The sequence below is a fragment of the Hyla sarda genome, chromosome 2 (assembly GCF_029499605.1).
Source record: "Hyla sarda isolate aHylSar1 chromosome 2, aHylSar1.hap1, whole genome shotgun sequence".
NCBI classification, from domain to species: Eukaryota; Metazoa; Chordata; class Amphibia; order Anura; family Hylidae; genus Hyla; species Hyla sarda.
The window spans coordinates 381,310,056-381,335,102 of NC_079190.1; the positions used below are offsets into that span (position 1 = coordinate 381,310,056).

General features: G+C 43.3%; 1 protein-coding gene across 4 annotated transcripts in view; it reads right to left on the reverse strand.

The window, feature by feature from the left end:
- MAP3K15 (mitogen-activated protein kinase kinase kinase 15) overlaps positions 1 to 25,047 on the reverse strand; it is a 204,224-nt gene that overhangs the window by 22,520 nt on the left and 156,657 nt on the right. For all 4 annotated transcript variants that reach the window (XM_056558511.1, XM_056558512.1, XM_056558513.1 and 1 more), the window contains 6 exons: positions 14,873 to 14,968; positions 13,758 to 13,845; positions 13,000 to 13,133; positions 12,761 to 12,888; positions 12,272 to 12,402; positions 381 to 486 (listed from right to left, as the gene is read on the reverse strand). In XM_056558511.1, the coding sequence (XP_056414486.1) occupies positions 381 to 486; positions 12,272 to 12,402; positions 12,761 to 12,888; positions 13,000 to 13,133; positions 13,758 to 13,845; positions 14,873 to 14,968 (683 nt within the window). The remainder of the gene's footprint in view (positions 1 to 380; positions 487 to 12,271; positions 12,403 to 12,760; positions 12,889 to 12,999; positions 13,134 to 13,757; positions 13,846 to 14,872; positions 14,969 to 25,047) is intronic.

Below are 25,047 nucleotides of genomic sequence, written 5' to 3' on the forward strand. Positions count from 1 at the left end.
CTCAGTGATTGACAGATATCAGTGTATTTGAATGCATATAGAGAGCTGTCAATCACTGATTACCACTCAACTGACTGTAGTATGACATAAAAAAATACAGAAGAACAGTCTTGTCATTTTTTATAATGCCTTGCTATACAGCAGTGGTTTCCCATCTAGGAATCTTCAGTTGTTGCATAACTACAACTCCCAGCATGCACTCACGGACATCACTACAGTACAGTTTAAAGGGAAAATATAAACAGACACAAAGTGAAGACATCAAAGAAAAGAGTCTAATAAAATGATTAGGCACTGAAAGAAAAGAGCTAATGATGCTGAACTTACAGTCATCAACACTGACCTCAGTAACAAGGGAAACATAATAAGCAAATTATTACCAGTAAAGGTCTCGGTGCATGGGTTTACTCCAGCAAGCCGCTTTGATGTCCCGAAATCGGATATTTTTACTACTCCACTGTATGTGTTGACTAGGACATTGTCACCCTAGATAAAAAGACACTGATTATATAATTGTGACATGATAATTACAGGATTAATTTCACCCTAAATGTACTGCATGGAATAAATAAACAATGAGGTTCTATCAGCTATACAGTAGCAACGAGGCAAATGTACACATTCAAAATATCAATTTACATTCTACATTAAAGCTGGCAACACATCAGAGATGTTAGATGGTCATTATCTGTTCACATGTGTGGCTTACCAGTGGATTTGTTGTGGATTTTCACCTTAATCTTAAAAACGAAAGCCAAAATTTAAGCAAATCTACAACATGTGAAATACCCTATCACTGGGGCATGGATTGCACATGGGCGTGTGAAGTCGAACTGTGAGCTCCGGGACCTGCTCACTTTTACCAGGACTTCAAGCTATTCTCTGCTCCTCACAGCATGTGCAGGACATGCAAAACTGATCCTAAACCGCTTCATTCCCCTGTGCAGTCCCGTGTTTGCTTCACCTGCTGGCCTTGGATCCAAAATGGTGCTGCCTTTAGTGGTGCGCCAAATCAGGGGACTTCCCTGCCGGAGCTCAGTCAGCCCTTTCCACAGCTCCTCTCTACCCTGTGCAAGAATTCCATACTCCCATCCATCTTGCAGGACTCAGTCAGCCATTGGGGATATAATGCCAGCTGAGCAAAGATAAAGGCCATGATGCAGGCCCTAACTGTAGGTACTGTGTTCTTTTCTTTGTAGGCCTCATTCTGTTTTCGGTAAACAGTAGAATGATGTGTTTTACCAAAAAGCTCAATCTTGGTCTCATTTGTTCACAAGACGTTTTCCCAGAAGGATTACTGCTTATCCATTATCCGGAATTTCCTTCGTTGACACCTTTCATCAATTTTTATCTTCCACGCCCAGGGAGATTAGCTACAGTGCCATGGGTTGCAAACTTCTTGATAATGTTGCGCACTGTGGAGAAAGGCAAATCTAGATCTCTGGAGATGGACTTGTATCCTTGAGATTGTTGATATTTTTCCATAATTTTGGTTCTCAAGTCCTCAGACAGTTATCATCTTCTCTTTCTGTTGTCCATGCTAAGTGTGGGACACACGGCCCCATGCAAAGACTACGTGAACTTCTCTCCTTTTTATTTGCTTTCAGGTGTGATTTTTTATATTGCTCACACCTGTGACTAGCCCCAGGTGATTTTAAAGAAGCATCACATGCTTGAAACAATCTTATTTTTCCACAATTTTGAAAGGGTGCCAATAATTTTGTCCAGACCATTTTTGGAGTTTGGTGTGACATTATGTCCAATTAGCTTTTTTCCCTCCCTTTTTTTTTGTTTAGTTCCAATACACACAAAGGGAATAAACATGTGTATAGCAAAACATGTGTTACTGCAATCCTTTTCTGTGAGAAATTTTCTAGAAAAGTTTCAGGGGTGTCAACATTTATGGCCATGATTGTATCTCTCGCCAAACCCTGGTGATGCTAAAACCCCTGCTGAATGCCGCTAGGCAGTATGGAGCCACATACCGCTGGGGTCATCCCTTCCATCTTGTTCTCCATAAAGCTGGGGCAGAGTTCCTTCTCAAGTCTCCTGCTGATCTGCCATATGCCTTCCTTTTCCTGAATGGTGCTCCGATGCTTCACTGCTCTTCTCCGTCTGCAACCCGTAAATCAAGCCAACGGGACAGAGCCACGGCTGGAGCAATGGGGAATGACAGGAATGACAGATATAACTTAATATCTTCACCATCCCTGGGGCAAAAACATCCCGCGGGGATGGTGAGGATACTGATTTCCGCATATATAAAGCGTTATTTAGCGTTAAATACGCTAAAATCTACTGACTGGTTGCCTTTAACACCAGGAACCACTCTGAAGATTGGACTTTTAGAGAGAATATTTTGGGTCTGGAGTGTATGGTATGTACACTTTCTTATATTTGTTTGGGGGGTGAGAATGATTATACATATGTTTTTGCACTCCTGTTGATTTTCTCAACCTGTATGCCCTCCCATACTTCCATGCCCACTCCCTTACTCTAACTACCGTACTTCTTCCTTATCGGGCCCTGAGTTGTCCTTGTTGGTCCCCTCCCTCCTCCCTACTTTGGAATAGGTTTTCTCCGATGGCTCCCATCGCCGTGGTCTCTCTGAAAGCACAGGGCCTGAATATCCTTAAGAAGCGCTCGGCTCTTTTGTGGCTATTATGGAGTAAACAAGCCTCACATTTATGCAGGAAACCCATTTACATGTCGATTAACTGCCTCGCCTTTCCAATCATAGGTTTCCGGACACTTACCATAGCTGCTTTCCTGACTCTTCCTGTGCTCCTGCCTGACAACAGAGACAGGAGGAAAGCACATCATTTATGGGGCCCCCTGAAGAGGCTATAATGTCAGGGGAGCAGAGATTCACTGCATGTGGCAGCAGCAGTGACACCTTAAAAAAACTATGCTGTGCTCCCTGACATACTGTGAAGCTCTGCCTGCTGTGAGACACTGTGCAGCTTCTCCTGCTGTGTACTATTTACAAATTCTTTATTAATGAAGATCAACCACGCCAACCTGAGGTTTTAACACCTCTCTCTGTGACATCACGAAATTGCATGACCAATAAGATTGTCAAATACTAGGTATGCCCCAAAATAGAAATCAAGTCCACAAATCCAATTGTTTATACTTCGTGACAAATAAGGAATACTTACTTCATCCTAATTGGTATCCTTGACCAGAAGGTCCCTGATGACGGCCGTGTTTCAGGCTGTGCAGATCAAGCTGCACGAAACCTTAGTCTCCGAAGACCGGATAAAATATGTGGAGCACTTGCATGGGAATATATGCGCACAGTCCAATGCGCGCCGACTTACTTTACAGAAGCACCTGCCGTGAGTGTGATTTCACTGATGTGTATAAAGAAGATGCACACGGACTTATTCTCAGTAAGTATCAGTTTTGTTAGCTGCGCACCACAGTGATTTGCATGGACATGAGATTTATCAAACCCTGTCTAGAAGAAAAGTTGCCCATAGCAACCAATCAGATTGCTTCTTTCATTTCAGAAAAAGCCTGTGAAAAATGAAAGAAGCAATCTGATTGGTTGCTATGGGCAACTCAGCACAGGTTTTGATAAATCCCCCCCTATGTCTATAAATACTAGGATTCTGAAAGTGGTGTATCTTTCTATACAATGTAGAACCTATGGAACTAAGTCATGGTGAGGACTCCCTAGTGCACTCACCTACATAACAAGTAAATGTATATGTGTGTGTGTAAATAAAATAATGTATGCGTACCTATGTTTACATAGCTTTGTATCATTGAACTTATTAAAAAATTACACTGCTCAAAAAAAAAAATAAAGGGAACACTTACACAACACAATGTAACTCCAAGTCAATAACACTTCTGTGGAATCACACTGTCCACTCAGGAAGCAACACTGATTGACAATCAATTTCACATGCTGTTGTGCAAATGGAACAGACAACAGGTGGAAATTATAGGCAATTAGCAAGACACTCCCAATAAAGGAGTGGTTCTGCAGGTGGTGATCACAGATCACTTCTCAGTTCCTATGCTTCCTGGCTAATGTTTTGGTCACTTTTGAATGCTGGCAGTGTTTTCATTCTAGTGGTAGCATGAGACAAAGTCTACAACCCACACAAGTGGCTCAGGTAGTGCAGCTCACCCAGGATGGCACATCAATGCGAGCTATGTCTTTCAGCGTATTGTCCAGAGCATGGAGGCACTATCAGGAGACAGGCCAGAACATCAGGAGACCGTAGGAGGGCAACAACCCCGCAGCAGGACCGCTACCTCCGCCTTTGTGCAAGGAGGAGCACTGGCAGAGCCCGCAAAATGACCTTCAGCAGGCCACAAATGTGCATGTGTCCCGTCAAACGGTGAGAAACAGACTCCATGAAGGTGGTATGAGGGCCCGACATCCACAGGTGGGGGTTGTGTTTACAGCCCAACATCGTGCAGGACGTTTGGCATTTGCCAGAGAACACCAAGATTGGCAAATTCGCCACTGGTGCCCTGTGCTCTTCACAGATGAAAGCAGGTTCACACTGAGCACATGTGACAGACATGACAGAGTCTGTAGACACCGTAGAGAACGTTTTGCTGCCTGCAACATCCTCCAGCATGACTGGTTGGCGGTGGGTCAGTAATGGTGTGGGGTGGCATTTCTTTGGGGGGCCGCACAGCCCTACATGTGCTTGCCAGAGGTAGCCTGACTGCCATTAGGTACAGAGATGAGATCCTCAGACCCCTTGTGCTGGTGCGGTTGGCCCTGGGTTCCTCCTAATGCAAGAAAATGCTAGACCTCATGTGGCTGGAGTGTGTCAGCAGTTAGTGCAAGAGGAAGGCATTGATGCTATGGACTGACCCGCCCGTTCCCCACACCTGAATCAGATTGAGCACATCTGGGACATCATGTCTCGCTCCATCCACCAATGCCACGTTGCACCACAGACTGTCCAGGAGTTGTCGGATGTTTTAGTCCAGGTCCTGGAGGACATACAGGCACGTGGAGGTCACACACACACTACTGAGCCTCATTTGGACTTGTTTTAAGGACATTACATCAAAGTTGGATCAGCCTGTAGTGTGGTTTTTTCACTTTGATTTTGAGTGTGACTCCATATCCAGACCTCCATGGGTTGATAAATTTGATTTCCATCGATAATTTTTGTGTGATTTGGTTGACATCACATTCAACTATGTTAAGACGAAAGTTTTTTATATACGATTAGTTCATTCATTCAGATCTAGGATGTGTTATCTTAGTGTTCCCTTTATTTTTTTGAGCAGAGTAAGTCAAAATGACCCTATTCTGACCCCTATAACTTTCTTATTTTTCAATATACCAGGATTTTTTTTGGGGCCCTGATCTGTAATTTTTATCAGTACCACTTTATCGGTGACCAATTCCCGAAAAATGCAATAAAAGGTTACATGTATGTGATCATTAACATTATGGCCCTGATTTACTATTGTAAACCCGACCTGTTTTGTCGGGCTGTGCGCCAAAATTTGTGTATGCGCCAGAATGTGAGCCACAATTTCTGTCTGAGCCAGACTATGTGCCAGAATTTACGCCAAAAAATCAAGACCCCAACAAACTCTCCATTTTATTGAGTGAACCGAAAAAAGGGGAATGGCAGCAGGGAAATGGGGGCATGGTCACCAAAAAGGGGGCTTGTTCCCGACATTTTCAAAAAATCCCAACATATTTACGAAGGTTTCCACAGAAAATGTAGTGGATTTCAAACCACAGGGGAAATCCTACAGTTCAGAGCATGTGTAAAGAAAAGCAAAATGTAGGGAAAAGTGCAAAATGTAGGGAAACCTTAGTAAATAACGTGGAAAAATATCTGTTGGGAAAAAAAATCCACAAAGAAAACTACACTCCGCTCTTAGTAAATCAGGACCAATATTTTAATAGTTCGAACATTTCTGCACGCAACAATATGAAATATGTTTCTTTTTTTATTAGTAAAATAGGAAAAAGGGGTGATGTATTTATTTTTATTGGGGGAGGAGCTTTAAAAACATAAATTTTTTTACATTTTCAAACAGCGTAGCACTGATCAGTGTAATATGGGATCCATTTTTATAGCCTGGCAGAAGGCAGACCATACATATTGATCCCAGAAAAGTGGCAGGGAAGAGGAGGAAACTCCGACTCCCATCTTGACTTATCGGACCCCTGCAATCGTGTTGTGGGTGAACTGATGATTGGAACTGAACAGTTGAATTACAGAGGTGCTCATTTGAACCCCAACAGGAAGGGACCTTTCAAAAAACTCTAAATGCCACAATCACTATTGATCGTAGATTTAAATGACAAGCATTGGACACTTCTTAGCAACCGCTGTGTATGAAAATTTTTGTATTTAACTATCGTAGAGTCCAAGCAACTCCTTTACACTGCTGGCTGTCATGCTGCATTTAACCTATTAACATAGATCCACACAGCTTCCAGCCTTATTGATTTTACCATCATAACTCATGTCTGCATACAAGAGGATCCAAGTAGTCTCACAATGCTACTGAGCATGTATGACCAACTGTACAGAACAAATTACATCAGCCTTAGGCTTCCTTCAAACTGCAGTGTGACCGCCGTCGGGGGAGCCGGGGAGGATAGCGGGAGAAAAAATACTGCTTACGCTGTCTTTTTCTCCCGCTTCCAAATAACGGCACCCGATGGACCACTTTATAGTAAATGGGATCCATCGGGACCCGTTATTGCCCGTTGTGCTCTGTCCTGATTACGGCCGTTAAAGGCTTAAAAAAAAAAAAAAAAGATGGCCGTTTATGGTCGGGGCGCAGAGGCAGTGTGAAAGTAGCATTAGAGGAAATAAAAAGAAAACCAGGGGGCAGCAGCATAGAACGTCTGTGTCAGCAATATCTACTCACAGGAAGATTGGTTATAAATTTGACCTCACAACATATATAAGTAATCCTGGAACAACTTTATTCTTATGTTCAGATGCTATTAAAGGGGTACTCCACTGGAGAAAAAATTTTTTTTTAATCATAACACTCAATTTTCCACCTACAGACTCATTTGCGCCACCAATTTTATTTTGGAATACCATTATTAATTTCATAATTTTGTAAATTTTGGGGGCTTGCGATTCTATGCAGTGCACTTTTCAGTACAAATGATACCATCTCTTTTTCATCATCTTTATTCTGTAGGTCCGTACAGTCGCAATGATACCTAATTTATATAGGTTTTATTTAAATTTACTACAAAAAAAAAATATAACTACATTCACCAAAATTAGTATGTTTAAATTTGTCATCTTCTGACCCCTATAACTTTTTATTTTTGCGTATACGGGGATGGCTCATTTTTTGTGCTGTGATCTGAAATTTTTATCGGTACCATTTTTGTTTTGATGAGAATTTTTGATCACTTTTTATGCATTTTTTTTGTATATACAAAGTGACCAAAAATACGCAATTTTGAACTTTGGAATTTTTTTACGTGTACGCCATTGACCGTGCTGTTTAATTAACATTATATTTTTGCAGTTCGGACATTTACGCATGCGACGATACCACATATGTTTATTTTTTAAATGAGAAAAGGGGGGTGATTCAAACTTTTATTAGGGAAGGGGTTAAATCACATTTATAAAAAAAATTTTTTTTAACCTTTTCGTAGATTTTTTTTAGTTCACATAGGGGACTATTACATGCAATACGTTGAATACATACACTGAACAATGCTATGCCATAGCATAACATTGATCAGTGTTATCTGTGCTCAATTGCTCAAGCCTGTATCTCAGGCTTGGAGCAATCAAGCGACGATTGGACAACAGGAAGGAAGGTAAGATTTCACTGTGGCGGTCCCGAACAAACCCTGAGTTAACCGGCAACGGCAATCTCCTGCGGCATCTAAAGGGTTAAAGGGGTATTCCAGGAAAACACTTTTTTATATATATCAACTGGCTCCAGAAAGTTAAACAGATTTGTAAATTACTTCTATTAAAAAAATCTTAATCCTTTCAGTACTTATGAACTTCTGAAGTTAAGGTTGTTCTTTTCTGTCTAAATCCTCTCTGATGACACCTGTCTCGGGAAACGCCAGTTTAGAAGAGGTTTGCTATCGGGATTTGCTTCTAAACTGGGCGTTTCCCGAGACAGGTGTCATCAGAGAGGATTTAGACAGAAAAGAACAACCTTAACTTCAGAAGCTCATAAGTACTGAAAGGATTAAGATTTTTTAATAGAAGTAATTTACAAATCTGTTTAACTTTCTGGAGCCAGTTGATATATAAAAAAATGTTTTTTCCTGGAATACCCCTTTAATACCGGACATCAGACTGGTATTAGCCGCGGGTCCTGGTTGCTGATAGCAACCGGGACCCACCAGGTATGATGCGCGCTCAAGCCTGTAGTGCATGTAAATATATGTCCATTTGTGAGAAGAGGTTAAACAGATTTGTAAATTACTTCTATAAAAAAAAACTTCATCCTACCAGTACTTATTAGCTGCTATATGCTCCACAGGAAGTTCTTTTCTTTTTGAATTTCCTTTCTGTCTGACCACAGTGCTTTCTGCTGAAACATCTGTCCACTTTAGGAACTGTCAAGAGCAGGACAGGTTTGCTATGGGGATTTGCTCTTACTCTGGACAGTTCCTGACATGGACAGAGGTGTCAGCAGAGAGCACTGGACAGAAAGGAAATTCAAAAAGAAAAGAACTTCCTCTGGAGCATACAGCAGCTGATAAGTACTGGAAAGATTAAGATTTTTAAATAGAAGTAATTTACAAATCTGCTTAAAGGGGTATTTCAGGCCAAAACTTTTTTTTATATATATAAACTGGCTCCGGAAAGTTAAACAGATATGTAAATTACTTCTATTAAAAAATCTTAATCCTTCCAATAGTTATTAGCTTCTGAAGTTGAGTTGCTGTTTTCTGTCTAACTGCTTTCTGATGACTCACGTCCCGGCAGCTGTGCAGCTCCTATGGGGATATTCTCCCATCATGCACAGCTCCCGGGACCTGACATCATCATTGATCAGTTAGACAGAAAACTTCAGAAGCTAATAACTATTGGAAGGATTAAGATTTCTTAATAGAAGTAATTTACAAATCTGTTTAACTTTCCGGAGCCAGTTGATATATAAAAAAAAGTTTTTGCCTGGAGTACCCCTTTAACTTTCTGGCACCAGATGATTAAAAAAAAAAATTAAAAAAATTTAAAATAAAGGTTTTCAGCGGAGTACCCCTTTGACAATGTCTCCCCCTAGTGCTGGACCCTATACAACTGCAATGACTATTTTGTTTACAATGTCCATAATACATTTTTATTGTGGAAAAACCCTATTAATAAATAATAAGGAATCTGTGAATTCATCTACTAGTTATGCTGCCAAAATATTTAACATGGATATATAAACTTTACACTCTTAAAGGGGTATTCCGGCAAAATACATCTTATCCTTCACCAAAGGATTTGGGATAAGATGTCTGATCGCGGGGGGCCCGCCGCTGGGATTCTATGCGGGGTGGCATTCTATGCAGGGCTGCGTCTCAAGTCTCCAAAACCTCTTTGTTTCCGGGACTGGAGACGTGACGTCACGCCACGCCCCCTCCATTTATGTCTATGGGAGGGGGCATGACGTCACATCTCCCGTCCTGGAAAAAAGAGGTTTCCAAGACTGGAGACGCAGCCCTGAAAAGAATCCCAGCGGCGGGCCCCCCGCGATCAGACATCTTTGGATAGGGGGATAAGATGTATTTGGCAAGAATACCCCTTTAAACTGTATTTGAACATTGGATTCTAAATAACTTATACCTCAGGTGCACTGCTATTTTATAATGTAGTACATTGTGCCATCTGTTTTAGAATATTGCAGATGCAATTCACCACTATGGTTATATTGTGATGTTTGCCTTTTATGTTATTTTAAGGTAATATTTCTCAATATCTTACACTAAATAAATGTGACCATGCTTTTGTAACTATTATAAACGCATTTCACTGTAATGAATCACTACATCAAAATATACAAGGAGTCAACACAGATCACAACTATTGTGCGTTTTCTAGTCTAGGCAAGTTACAACTACTGTTTTAATGCATGCAAACAATTTGTGGAATTTAGTCTGTGTTCTACAGTTGTGGCCAATAGTTTAGAGACTGACAAATACTTTGGTTTTCACAAGGTTTGTTGCAGTACTATTATGGATTACTATTGGTATACTGAAGTACTATTAGAAACATTTTACACATTTTTAAACACTTGACAAATACTTTAAGTTTATGCAAAGACTCAATCAATATTTACAGAGTTGACCCTTCTTTTTCAAGACTTCTGTAATTTGCCTTGTCATGCTGGATCCAGCATCTGGGCCAAATCCTGACTGGATAATCAGTGCTGCTGACATGCTGCAGGAAGTACAGGGATTGGACTGCAGGAGACTGAATAAAGATATTTTCTCTGATGAAGCCCCTTCAGATTCTTTGGAACATCTAAAATAATGGTTGCCCTGAGAAGAAATGGCGAGCACTTCCACGAATCCTGTGTCTCGTCAGCAGTAAAGCACCCTGACACCTTTCATATGTGGGGTTGCTTTTCATCCAAGGCAGTTGTCTCAATCACAATTTTACCTAAGAACACTGCAATGAATAAAGAATAGTATCTAAACTTCTCCAAGAGTAACTCTGCTCAACGATCCAAGAGCAATTTGGTGAGGAACATTGCTTTTTTGCAACATAAGGGTACATTCCCACACGGCGTATTTGCTGTGTATTTGCTGCTGCGTATTTTATTTTCCCTGCTGAAGTCAATGGGTAGGAAAATACGCAGCACCAAATACGCAGCAAATACGCAGCAAAATACGCCGTGTGGGAACGTACCCTAAGGGAATATTATGCGGCAGAGTGATAACTAAGTGGCTCGATGTACACAATCTTGAAATGCTGTGTCCATTGTAGTCAATCCTCAAAAAGTTAGTGGACAAACTGAAACACAGGAATTGTGACATCAGTCAGGATTTGACACAGTATGCCAGTGCTAATTGCAGAAGTCTTTAAAAAGAAGGGTCAACACTGTAAAAATATATTGTTTCCATAAACCTGAATCATTTTTTCAATGGAAGTTTAAAAACATATGGAATGCTTATAACTGTAACCACAGAAAAATCTGACAATGATGGAGAAAACTTTGTGAAAACCAAAATTTGTGTTACTCTTAAAAATGTTGGCCATGACTGCACATAACTTATGTACATAAGTGTGCGATATGTGACAATGATAAATCATCCAAAATCTATGACACAATTTGCAATGCATATTCCCACCATGAGAATTGCGACAAGTCTAATACATTTTTTTCAAAACCAGAAAATTGAAGTAATGTCCGTTTTTGTGTCTTTGTGTTTTTCTGTTTTTGGGGTCTGTTTAGACTCTAGCTTTTGTCTGAGCAGTTTGCTATTCTCCTTGGCTGGGGAATAGTTAAATTAATAGCCAATTGAAACTTGTGTGTGTATTTAAACCTAAGCCTTGCTGCACTGAGGTTGCTGGTGATTACTCTGACTATGTTTTATTATGCTGATTAGCTTTAGTGCCACTCTGTTTCTGTCTGCTTAATCATGGACTTTGTATTTATATTGTGGTATTTCTGAGTAATATTGTGATATTCCAAAGGATAGGGGATAAGATGTCTGATCACGGAGGTCCTGCTGCTGGGGACCCCCGCAATCTCTCATGCAGCACCCCCTATCATCAGCCTCTCGAAGCGAAGATCGCTCCGTGTCTGATGACTCACGATCACGGGGCCGGAGTATAGTGATGTCATGGCCCCACCCCCTTGTGACGTTAGGCCCTGCCCCCTAAATGCAAGTCTATGGGAGAGGGCATGGCTGCAGTCATGCTCCCTCCCATAGACTTGCATTGAGGGAGCGGGGCGTGACGACACAAAGGGGCAGAGCCGTGACGTCCCAATACTCCAGCCCCGTAATCCTAAATCATCAGACAAGGAGCGATCTTCGCTCCTTGAGGCTGATGATAGGGGGCTCTGCATGAGAGATTGCGGGGGTTCCCAGTGGCGGGACCCCCACAATCGAATATCTTATCCCCTATCCTTTGGATAGGGGATAGGATGTCTAAGGGCTGAAGTACCCCTTTAACCAAAAAGCAACAGGTATGGTAAATTATATAATTTCCTGGTTTACCCTAACGACCGGATCGTCCACAATTTTATTTTGTGCAAAAAGTAATGTTAATGCCTCCGTAATACTACAATATTGTAAAATCCCATACAAAGACATTTAAATTACCTTTATATCTCGGTGAACTATTTGATTCTCATGAAGATACTTCAATCCTTCCAAGATTTGTTTTGTATAAAATTTAATGGTAGGTTCCTTCATTGGGCCCCATTTAGATCTCAAAAGAACTGAAAGGCTACCTGTTAACAGAAAGAGACCTTTATCCAGGTAATGGAGTTATTCATTTATAAATCTAAGCAGCTTTGAATCCTGCACTGAAATATCAGTGAGAAGAGACGCAACTGACGCTGGGTGTACAGCTGCCGAGGCAACTGTATGATGCTCAGTGAGTTCCATGGGTGAGCCCCTTTCTTATAAACGAAACTTGTGCACAGAACGTGCTGGGCATCCTATGGTTGTCTCAGAAAATGTGCCACCCAGCGCTAGTTTGTCTCTCCACATTGATATGTGAAGAATGGGCGGGAGAGCAGCACATTCAAACAACCAAAAATCCCGGAATACACCTTTAAGTATATTGAGCACAAATATGAAACACACCTCCTGGGACTTGTTCCATAAAGATCTTGATATATCCATCTTCTGAAACGGAGCCAAGATATTGAACAATGTTGCGATGTTTAAGATATTTATGAAGTGCAATTTCTTCATGAAGTGGTTGGGAATATCTGTAAAATGGCAAAATATTTTTCATTACAACTTCTAAATAATGTCATTATCACCAGTCTATTTCTAGGTACGATTTTTCTACAGTACAGACATACAAGTATGAGACTCACCTACTGTCTCTTTCTGGTATCTCCTTGATTGCTATACGGACCTGATTGCTGAGATCACGGCCTGCATATACTACTCCATAGGTACCTTTGCCCAGGATCACTCTGTCTCCATTTCCATCATAGTCATATTCATACTGAAAGCCATACAAATCAACATACAATCATCATATCAAGAAGCATATAATAATTGCATGTAGCAAGGATCATGCAGAAAACTATTCTAATATTGAGTATAGGACTAAAATAAGCCAAAATACATGTATGTTCCTGAATGGAGTAGTGGTTTTGCTTAAAGGACATCTGTATTGCAATATAACTTATCCCCTATCCTTCGTATAGGGGATAAGTAATAGATTGCGGGGGGGTCCAAACGCTGATGCCCCTCCGCGATCTCCTGTATGGGGCCGTGGCAGTATGCTGGAAAGGGGGCGTTCCGTCCCCGCATGATGCGGCAGCTAACACGCCCATAGAGATACATGGAGGGGGCGTGTCTGCCACAGCTTTCTGCTGGGGACGACACTGCACTTCCTGCAGACTGCGGCGGCCCCATCCAGGAGATCGCGGGGGGCCCCAGCGCTTGGACCCCCCGCAATCTATTACTTATCCCCTATCCTTTGGATAGGGGATAAGTTATATTGCAATACAGATGTCCTTTAAACAAAAAGTTATTTGCATTTTATTAATGCAAGTGTGTCCTCTTCAGGAGGCCCTCAGGTAGGTATTATATGTACTGTACTACTTCATATGCATCTACTCACCTCTAAAGTGTCACCATCTGCTTCACCCTCCAATTCTACTGTGCTACCTACAACATCCGTGATGATTTCTTTCACAAGAGTACAAAACCTTTATAAATGGCAAAATGATTTGTTAAACACTTTGCTCAATATACACAGCAGGTAAATGATGCTAAAATAAATGATGCTATTAGAATTTATTTGTAATGAGAAATATGTATAAATGTGTGAGATCAGCTCAATAGGTGCGGTAAAACAGGAACTCTTTATTTCAACCAGCAAGCAACATACAAGACAGAAAAGCTGATGCATTTAGGGTCCATTAGGGCCCTTAGTCATGGCATGGCTAATTACAAAAGGGGGATGTGCAGCCAAAAAAGATGATTTCATTGGCTACACTAAAGATCCAATCCTGTTAAACAGGCTGATTATCGTGAATGAGCTATCCTTGGAAAGGTCTTTTGCCCAATAATCAGCCTGTGTAAAAGGAGGAAAAAAAATAGAGTTCTGTGCAAGTAAAATATAATGGGAGAATTCTGCTCTGAGACATGCAGAAATCATAAGCTGGACTATAAAGGCTGTAAATCAGCATCGGTACAAGATAGGTTGATCATATTAAAAGTCCCTGTAACTTAACTCTGTGGGTACAAATTGACAACTTCCTTTCAGCACAACTATTGTATATAAAAATATGACTGCTATTATAGACATGAAAGATATAGAGATAGATAGATAGATAGATATATTACCAGACTTAAAACTGTAAGGTAGAGCTGGCACATACAAAAAGCCTCTGCTCTGTAGGTGCACAAACGTCTGTATGAAAATTTCCATGGGAAAAAGTCAGCAGTGTTTGTGTTTCTATTGTCAGGACTTTGCTGACTGAGACGTGAAGCTTTTGACACTGGTGTGAAAAACAAGTTCACCTAGTCTCCATTCCTACGGATTCGAAGCTTTCTCATGCAAAATTCTGCCAGCTCACCATACTATCTGCCAGTACTGTTCCAGCACAGATATACAGACTGTAATCAGGGTCACATAACATGTGCCCATGGACTGGCACAACCCCCTGCCCTCTTCAATACTCCCCTTCCAAAGCCCTTTATCACTAACACATTTCAAAAATATATACCTACCTACTGCACTGGTCCTCAGTGGAAAAGTAAATTTGAAAGTCATCAGAATTGTCATGAACATACAAGAAGCAGCAACGTTCATCAAACTTTGAAATGCTGCAGGAAGAAAAATGTTTTGGTCATTTTTATTTTATTAAAAAAGAAATGTAAACTAACAACAAAGAAAGAGGATTAATATTTCAAGCAAATAAACACAGTGTACACTATATACATTCTTTTATTCCACAACTATTGTTCTTTTCTGTGAAATACTACAATTGCTTGTAAATTTCTCTAAGGTGAAATTCATTTAGACTCCTACAACACATCTACAAGCTGTTCTACATAATCTTATCTACTTAATGTTCTATTTTGTGTTAAAGGCTATGGACACTTTTGCATGCAATTTTATTTATTGTTCCCTTGTTTCTTGAATGCAGAATGATACAGCTTTATATATAGTCTTCATTACAAATTTGCTACCACTTAGCTGCTGCTCAGAGAATAATTCATGTCTGTTAGAGGGATTTTTTGTGCCCTTAGTGTTAGAGATAGCAGCAACTGCCATGATCTTTCTTGATCACGGCACTTAAGAGGTTAATGATGGACATCGGCAGCAGCCATTACTAACAGATTATGAAGCGACTGCAGCTCCTGCGCTTATTTCACAGAATGCAGCTCAGGACGTAAATGTACATCCTTGATCATTACGTACCAGGGCAAAAGGACATACACACGTATTGGCCGACATTTATCACTGTCTTTATACTGTTTATTGTGTCTAGAAAAAGCGCAAAAAAGGCACAAGCAGGGTTTATTTGCGCCTTTTTTTGTGCCTTTTGGTTTACACATTTCTGCTGATTTTGAGTTGCAATCCACTGATTTTGGCAATAGACATGATATGGAAGGGTTTTATGAACTGCGCCTTTTCACAAAAAGTAAAAAAGGCGCAAAGCCACTGAAAAGTCTCTAAATGTACACCAGCCCAGACTTAGCTTAGCTTTTTGGTGTATGTGAAGAGAGAAATTTCAGAAAATTTGACCTGCACAAAATGTATCAAATGCTCTGTGACCATTTAATAAATACGGTGCTCCTACACATTACCAACACACAAAAAAAGGTGTAAAAAATGCTTCACTTACACCTACAATGATAAATGCCGGCCATTGTCCCTAAGGGGTTAAGGATTCCCCACCATTCCAGTTCTGATGCTTCTAAAGTCCCCCATTTTAAGTTTTTTTTTCCCCATTATAACAGCTAAGCAGCTCAGCCAAGATGGTGGTCTGCATAATCATGTACAGAAAACATTGTATAAAAAAATCAACAATAAAAAATTTAAACAGAAAAAAAAAGTAAAAACAGGAGATACTTTTGCTTCTAAAGGGGTTCTATGCTTGGACAATCCTAATTTGTTCGAGGGGTCTGTTGACAAAAAGTAGATAATAAAGTGTTTTCCTGCTGGGACTCCATTAGCTGTAATTAGTCTTGCCTTGTAGGTTGTAGGCCCTCATGGGAAGGACCCTCTCTCCCTCATTATTAGTCTGTCATGTTCTCTGTTAACTGTACTTGCATTTGTGTTTTAACCTCTAACTAGGGGTATTATAAAAATAACTAATAATACCTGGGCACAAATTCCCTATAGGATCACACAGTGATTATTTACATTATTGGGTTGTCTGTGTGAGGCTAGGGCAACATGAAGACTTTTGCCACAATATGGATCACAAAGCTGAATTGTGCTCTCTGAATTGTGTGACTTCACAGCTTATGAGAGTAAATGAGGTCGCACTGCAACCACCATGTGGTTATGACTGTGAACTGCCTGATGTCTGAACTCCCCCAGTCCACCTGCAGCTCTCCTGCATAGACCGAATCGGTCGTCACATCACCTGGTCTCCATATAGACCGAAGCGGTCCTGGGATTACCTGGTCGTGTCTGCCGACAACTGGAACGGTGAGCGCTCCGCACCCCCCTTTTTTCTCTTTGATGTGTTTTTGATATGACATTCGCCAGAAATCCATCTCCATCTAGTAATGTTCGTGGGCAGTTGTAAGTCGCAACATGACCCCACTTGCCTTCTGAAGCTGCGATGCAGCTGAGTGACACAGAGATCTTTAGGTTGTGTGACTCATATTGCTGGAGAAGTAATGATATAGCCCTAGACTAGCCTAGAGAGATATCTGTATAACCACCCCACTTAACCCCTTAAGGACCAAGTATGTATGAGTACGTCCATGCGCCCTGGGTCTTAAGGAACAGGCACATACTCATACGTCCGTGGGAATTTCGCATCCCGCCACGCACTGGGCGGGTTGCGAAACCAGACGCCTGCTGAAATCGTTCAGCAGGTGTTCGAGGCAAACGCCGAGGGGGGTCCCGGGAACCCCAAAAGTCGGCGATCGCCGCTGATCGGGCAATCTGAGGTGATTCCAGTCATTCCGGTCAGTGGTGACCCGAAACTAGATGGTGTTCGGCGGTGTACGATACACCGCCAATCACCTGCCGTTGCTGGGGAGAGGTGACAATACTGTCACCTCCCCAGCAACGCTACTATTGGCTGGCGATCGTCTGGCCAATAGTAGCGCGGCAGAGGAGGGGTTAACGGTCCCTTCCCGCTGCTGCACCCGCTCTCTGTGTTCAGTCAGCGGGTGCAGCAGTGAGGAGAAGACCGTGGATCCCCCCTCGGAGCTCCGGAGCCCCCCTAGGAGCCTTACAATAGGGACAGCGGACTGCAGGGACAGGTAGGAGTTAATAAATGGAGCTGCATGCGCCATCCGTTTTTTTTTGTTGGCAGCAGCTTTTTTTTTCTTCTTTTAATAACCCCCCCCCCTGACCCCCTAATAGGTCCCCCAGGGTCCTATTAGGGTCTGATCCCTTCCCCCGGGTCCTATTAGGGGTTCAGGGAGCTGCGTGCTCCACCCCTTTTTTTGGGAGGCCGCAGCTTTTTCTATTACTGTTATACACTTTTCACAAGCACCACACACTACATACTTTTTTCATCAAATTTTGGGATTTTTCACCATGAAAGGATCCAAGTTACCACAAAAATTTACCACCATGTTAAAGTAGAATATGTCACGAAAAAACAATCTCGGAATCAGAATGATAACTAAAAGCATCCCAGAGTTATTAATGTTTAAATTGACAGTGGTCAGATGTTCAAAAAACGCTCTGGTCCTAAAGTGTAAAATGGCCTGGTCCTTAAGGGGTTAATAAACTTAAAACATACCATAAGGAGGATATTTGGGAAGATTTATCAAAACCTGTGCAGAGGAACCAATTGAATCACTTCTTTCATTTTTCAGAGGCCTTTTCAAAAATGAAAGAAGCAATCTGATTGGTTGCTATGGGCAACTGGTCAAATTTACATTTGATAAATCTTCAATATTTTTTACACAATCCATCATTGGTCGGGTGGCATGTAGATTAATAGGATTTATTTGAAAGGTTGTCTTGTGCCCTAATGACGCAGCTAGTAACTGTATAACATTTCCTATTCTTTATCACTATACAACAGTGCTGGATTGAGAAGCCACCTAATATATTCCTCTTTAATTTTTTTCCACCTAATTTATTCCTCTTAAATATTTTTTCAAGTATCACATTCTCATCAGTTTCACCTCCTATTAAATCTTAGGTCAATTACCTGTGAAGAGATATTGGTGCACCATGCCAGTTATTTACAGAAAGTACTTTGAAAGATGCTATTCTCTTTATTGTTCACAAATTTTTTTTACAATAAAGAGATTTCTAAAATTGTTTGAAATTATACTTTTATAATAGAGCAGCAGGGCCGGCATTAGGGGGGGGGTGGGGGGGCAACCGGGGCAGTTGCCCAGGGCCCCCATCCAAAAGAGGGCCCTCTGAACATATTAACGTCCATATTTACGTCAACAAATCGCGGCAAAATACAGTAGTGAGAATCAGTGGCGTTGTTAGTGGGGTCCATCCCTGTCACTCACTGTGCAGCTGTAATGAGGAGCCTGGTGTAGTCCCCTGCTGTGCATCTTCAGTCTTCTTCTGTCCTGTACGAGCTGGACAGAGAGGAGGGGGAGAGGCAGATCAGCACAGCAGCCTGCAGAGGTCAAAGGCTATCAAAGCCAGGAAGCTGCCTGTTCCATTTATCCCGTCCTCCTCCTCAACACTTCAGCTGCTTTAGACACCCCTCATTCACAGCTGTCCCACGATCAGAGTAAAATATCTTGGAGGAGACTGGCTACATGAAACATTTAGAGGTAAGTACATGTATTACAGTGGTGTCCAAATTGAGTTCATCCAGCTGTTGCAAAACTACAACTCCCAGCATGTCCAGACAGCTATTGGCTTTCAGGGCATGCTGGGAGTTTTGCATGGATGTCCTCAGTTTGGAGACCACTGGTGTATTGTATGATTTTATGTAAGTGCATAAGTGTGGTGTACTTGTGAATAAATGTGTGTAAGTGGTGTATGTGGATGCTAGCGTGCGTGTATGCCTCAGCTTTTATCTATGTACATAAAATGCGAAAAAAGAGGGCGCATGCGAGCGGCTTACCGGAAGAGACGTGGGTGATGTAAGCTCCACGCCAGTCTCACCTATTTAAGCCCTAATCAGCGCCCTAAAGGCTCCACACGCTGTGGTTTCAGTGCGAACTGGACCTGGTCATGCCCAGGAGGCAGCGGTCACGAAATAAGAACCTCTCTCAGCGTCTTTCTCAGTCCATTCCGGACTTTTTCAGAGCCTCCCCGAAACCCAATATGGCGGCGGCGGCAACCTCCCCACACCGCTCTGATATGGCGTCTGATGAAGAAGGGGAGCCGGACCTGGCGCAGATGTCCCCGGCAGATATGTTCCGCCAGATCAAGCAAATGTTCCAGTCGGAGCTCAGAAAAGCTGTCTCAGACTTCGCGGCGCAGCTTCAAGATCTGGGTCAGAGAGTCTCCGACAATGAAAACAAGTTGGACGACTTAGCAGAGGCCGCGGAGTCTGACCGCCGGGATATCGATCTGCATACAGCCAAGCTTGACGCTATCGAATTCAAACTTGAAGACCTGGAGAACCGCTCCCGCAGAGCCAATATTCGCATTCGGGGACTACCTGAGTCGGAGACTAACCTGAAATCTGCGGTCGACGCGATGTTCCAGGCCCTACTGCCTCAATATGAGCCCGAGCTTCTCCGTATGGACCGTGTCCACAGAGCCCTGGGTCGCCCGAGATCCTCTGAGATGCCGAGGGACGTGGTCCTCCGACTGCATTACCCGGAGGTGAGAGATCCCCTGCTCTTTGCCGCCCGCAACCTGACAGCGCTACCTGGCATGCCTGCTGAAGTGCGCCTCTACTCGGATTTATCCCCGTCCACGCTGGAAAGGCGCAGGACATTTCGCCACATCACGCTAGCCCTGGTCCGGGAGGGGGTGAAGTATAAATGGGGATTTCCATTTTCCCTCATCTGCCAACTTAAGGGATGCCCCTACCAATTTCGCTCCCTGTCTGAGGCCCAAACTGCCCTCACTAAAGAGGGTATCCCCTGGACTGCCCCGGAACAGCCTCCTGCAACCGACTTGCCTCGGAGGGGCCCCCGACCCGCCAAGTCCTGGACCAGTGTTCCCTCGACCCAGCGTAAATCACAGCGGTACCTGGGGATGGCCCCTGAAGGTTGACTTACCGATACCCGTGACCCCCTCTCATCTGGCGTCCTGAAGCCACCGATCCTGGAAGGGCTGGTGTGACTGGACTGATGTGACCTTCGTTTCATTCAAGAGATGGAAGTAAGCGGAGCCGCTATATTATACGGCTTCGCTTTCCAGTTTGACTTTTTTCTGTTTGTTCAGTGTTTTGTTTGTGGTTTGATGTTGTTAATTTTTGTTCGTCAGAGGGTCCATGTGTTCTATGGTTGTTTTGTCTTTGCGTGTTTGTCCCGTCTCCGCATTGCCTGGTCTTCTGTCTTATGTGTAAGATAATTTCCCATAATGTCAGGGGATTTAATTCCCCCCCCAAACGGAGGAAAGCTTTCATAGATTATAGATGCTACCGCCCTGATATAATTTGCATTCAGGAGACTCACTTCTCTCAGTCCTCCTGCCCTAGCTTCCTCCACTCCCAGTACTCCCGGTTATATGTCTCATCTTTTGTCTCCAAAAGCAGGGGGGTACTGATTTGTTTGAAAAATATGTTGCCATTCTAGGTGACCCGCGTTAATACAGACTCCGAAGGCAGGTATGTCTTGCTGTTGGGCACCCTGTATGGTAAGCAGATCTGTTTACTTAACTCTTATGCTCCTAACTCTTCTCCTATTTCATTCTTTCTTTCTCTCTGCTCTTTACTCCTATCATACTCTTATGATGTTCTGGTGTGGGCGGGAGATTTTAATTTCGTCTACGATGGCGACTTGGACAGGTCCTCCCCTAGTCCCTTAGGTAGGTCTAGAGCGTTGCAGAAAAGGTTGGTTTCGGCCTTCCATTCACTTCAACTTGCTGATGCATGGAGGGAGCACAATGGTCAGGCGAGGGGGTATTCTTACTATTCATCCTCCCAGAAAAATTACACTCGCATAGACTGGCTACTTCTCAACACCTCTACTCTGCCGTGCCTTCTGTACGCGAGACACATTGCCTCTCCCTGGTCTGACCATCAGATGATATGTGTAGAGCTGGATCTCGTAGGTGGTCCTACCACACCTTTCTCCTGGAGACTTAACGAGTCTATGCTGACTAACCAGACAGTTAAACGTTCTCTTACAGCGGATCTCACATCCTACTTTTCCACCAATGCTACTCCAAACTCAAACCCGATCTGGGTATGGTCTGCCCACAAGGCCTTCATTAGGGGAAGGCTCATATCGCTAGCCTCATACATGAAAAGAGGTCGCTCCCACCTTCAACATACGCTACACAACAAGCTTTCTCGACTCACCCTGGCTCACCAGCGTGCTCCCTCTCTTTATCTCCACAATGCTATCCGGGATACCAGATTGCGACTGGATGCTGTCCTGTCCACCGGAGTGGAAAAAGCGCTTAGGTGGACTAAGGCCACATACTACCGCTATGCCAATAAGCCGGATAGGTTGCTTGCCAATATGCTCCGCAGCAAACAACGGCTTAATTATGTTCACACCATTCAGTTGCATCCTGGTTCCCGGTCTTCCCACCCTGACAAGATTTACCAGACTTTTCACTCTTACTACTCTAGACTCTATTTTATCCCTGACCAGTCGCCTACCTTTGCTCCCTGTCTGAACTCTTTTCTTGACTCTACCTCCCTCCCCTCTCTCACTGACCCCGAGAGGAATCTCCTTAATTCTCCGATCTCATACGAAGATGTATCAGATACGATTGCATCTCTGAAATTGGGAAAAGCCCCTGGCCCAGATGGCCTGTCTGCAATGTATTATAAGAAATTCTCTCCTATTCTAGTTCCCCATCTAGTTAACCTTTATAATACCCTTTTCAAGGCTCCCTCTTTGCCCCGAGTACTTAGATGCCCTTATAACGGTGATCCCCAAACCCCAGAAGGACCCATCCCTGGTCTCTAATTACCACCCAATCTCCTTAATTAATTTGGATACGAAGATCTTAACGTCTATCCTGGCACGCAGACTGAACACTATATTGCCCCGTGTTATTCACGCTGACCAAGTGGGCTTTATACCGGGGAGACAGGCGGCGGACAATATTAGAAAGGTGCTGGGGGTAGTACATTGGGCCTCCTCCACTTCTACTCCTGTTATGCTATTGGCCTTAGACATAGAAAAGGCCTTCGACTCAGTTTTCTGGCCATACCTCTCTAAAATGGGGTTCACTGGGCCCTTTGTACACCTTCTGCACCTGCTATACTCCAACCCTACGGCTTTTCTCAAACTCCCTACCTCTTCCCCTTCCCCGATTATAATTAAGAGGGGCACTCGCCAGGGATGCCCGTTGTCCCCTGCTCTTTTTGCTCTGGCGATGGAGCCCCTGGCGAGATCCCTACGAGCCTCCCCCACTGTGCTGGGGGTTACGATTAAGGACTCCATCCATAAACTTTGTTTGTTTGCCGATGACCTCCTTCTCTCCCTGACACACCCCCTATCATCTTTACCTAACCTGTTTCGCCTACTCACTGACTTCTCGACTTGCTCGGGCCTCCGGATTAGTCCATCTAAGTCTGAAACACTCTATATACACGTTCCTCTCCACACGCAAAAGTTGATTTCCCTTAACTTTAACTTTCCCCCTCCAATGCCTACCCTGTCTTATTTAGGTGTTCGTATAACCCCGGCGGTTGCTTCCCTCTATGGTGCGAACTACCCGCCCCTATACAAATCTATCCGACATGATATCCGCACTTGGGACAGGCCATACTTATCATGGATCGGAAGAGTAAACACGGTTAAAATGGTGATTCTGCCTAAACTACTATACCTGTTTCGCACTCTTCCAGTTCCGGTCTCGACGGCGGATCTCAAGTCCCTCCAGTCCGATGTCTTTAGATTTATATGGAAATCCAAGACCCCCTGCATAGCACGTAATGTAATGTACCTTCATAAGCGTTTAGGTGGTATGTCCGTCCCCAACTTCCAAAAATACTATTATGCTGCCAGACTAGGACAGATGGCCTGGTTCCTGGCGGATAGCGATACCCCCATTTGGGTTCACCTCGAATCCTCTCTCCTCTCTCCCCACTCCTTCTCTTCCCTAATGTGGTCTACTCAACCTGTTGCTAAATACGTCCCTTACTCTGCTCTTCTCACTCTTCATTCCCTTTCCCTTTGGCGACTGGTCCGCTTTCGCTTTCACTTACAATCTTGCCCTCCTCCCCTCCTACCCATCCTCTGTAACCCTTTTTTTCCACCTGGTCTGGCTCATTCTTCATTCCGTTGGTGGTCTTCACAGTCCCTGACTACTGCTCATCAATTCCATACTCGTGGGGTTCTTTTTTTTTTTGTCAACTGTAATTTTTATTAAAGATTTTCACATAAAAAATAGAAAGTTAGTAAAACACATTCAAAGCATAATCTGGGGCAATGCCCAGAGCGATCACATCAGGGCAAATGACAAGCTAAGATAGAGACCAGAGCATTCAGAAACAGTTGTAGTCCAATACAACTAGCCCCAATCCCAGATAACCCATAAAGACTGTAGTGAATGAACATAGGTTTATAGCCAAATACTCAAAGAGAGAACTAAGACTCTACAACACGAAGACAAAGAGAGAAGACAGAAACAAAGACAAAAAGGAGACAAGGACAACAGAACCTCGAACAAACAACAACAAACAAACAAACAGAAAGGGGGGGGGAGGGGGAACAAGGAGGGAGGGGAAAGAGGGGGGGGGGGGGGAAGGAGGATGTCAGTACCGCCTCAGGGAGGTTGCCTGTCAGAGAAACGGTCCCATGGTTCCCAAACTGAAAGGAAGGCAGGGATAATATTATTCAAAGAGGCAGTGAGGTATTCTAAAGAGCGTATATCACGTATTCGGGAGAGTAGGTCCGATTCAGAGGGAGGAAGAGTCCTCTTCCAGCATTTAGCAACAAGTGTCTTAGCTGCCAAGAACATATGCATAGCCAGTTTAAACAGTTTCTTGGGCAGAGCAGAGTGTGAAAGGTGCAAGAGGTAGACCTGAGGGTCAGGAGGGACCGAGACTCCAAGAACATCTGATACCAAACAACTCACTAACTCCCAGTACCCCGTGATAAGAGGGCAGGACCAGAAAACATGAAACAGAGAGCCCAAACCCACCCCACAACGCCAGCACTGGGGGGGGGATATCGGGATTCAGCCTATTCAATAACTCTGGAGTATGGTACCAACCCATAAGTAATTTGTATTGAGTCTCCTTATAAGCCGTACATATAGATGCCCTAGAGGCCCGCTCCCATATTATCTTCCATTGAGGGAGAGTGATAGTAGTATTAAGTGCCTCCTCCCAGCGAGACATATAGCGATGAGATACCAGGACTCCCTCCTGAGGTTGGATTAGCAAGGAATAAATATCGGAAAGAAGCCCCCTCGCCTGAGGTCCACCACGACACAGCCGTTCAAACCCCGTAGGGGAAGATACCACTAGCGCACCCAGCATGGAGGACATAAAATGTCGTAGCTGTGAATAATGAAAACGCTCAGACGAGGGGAGATCCCAACGAGACTGTAACTGAGAGAAGGGCAAGAGGGTACGCATCAAAGGATCAACTACATCCGCCCAGCAAAAAAGGCCTCTAGACCCCCATTCCCTTACCATAAG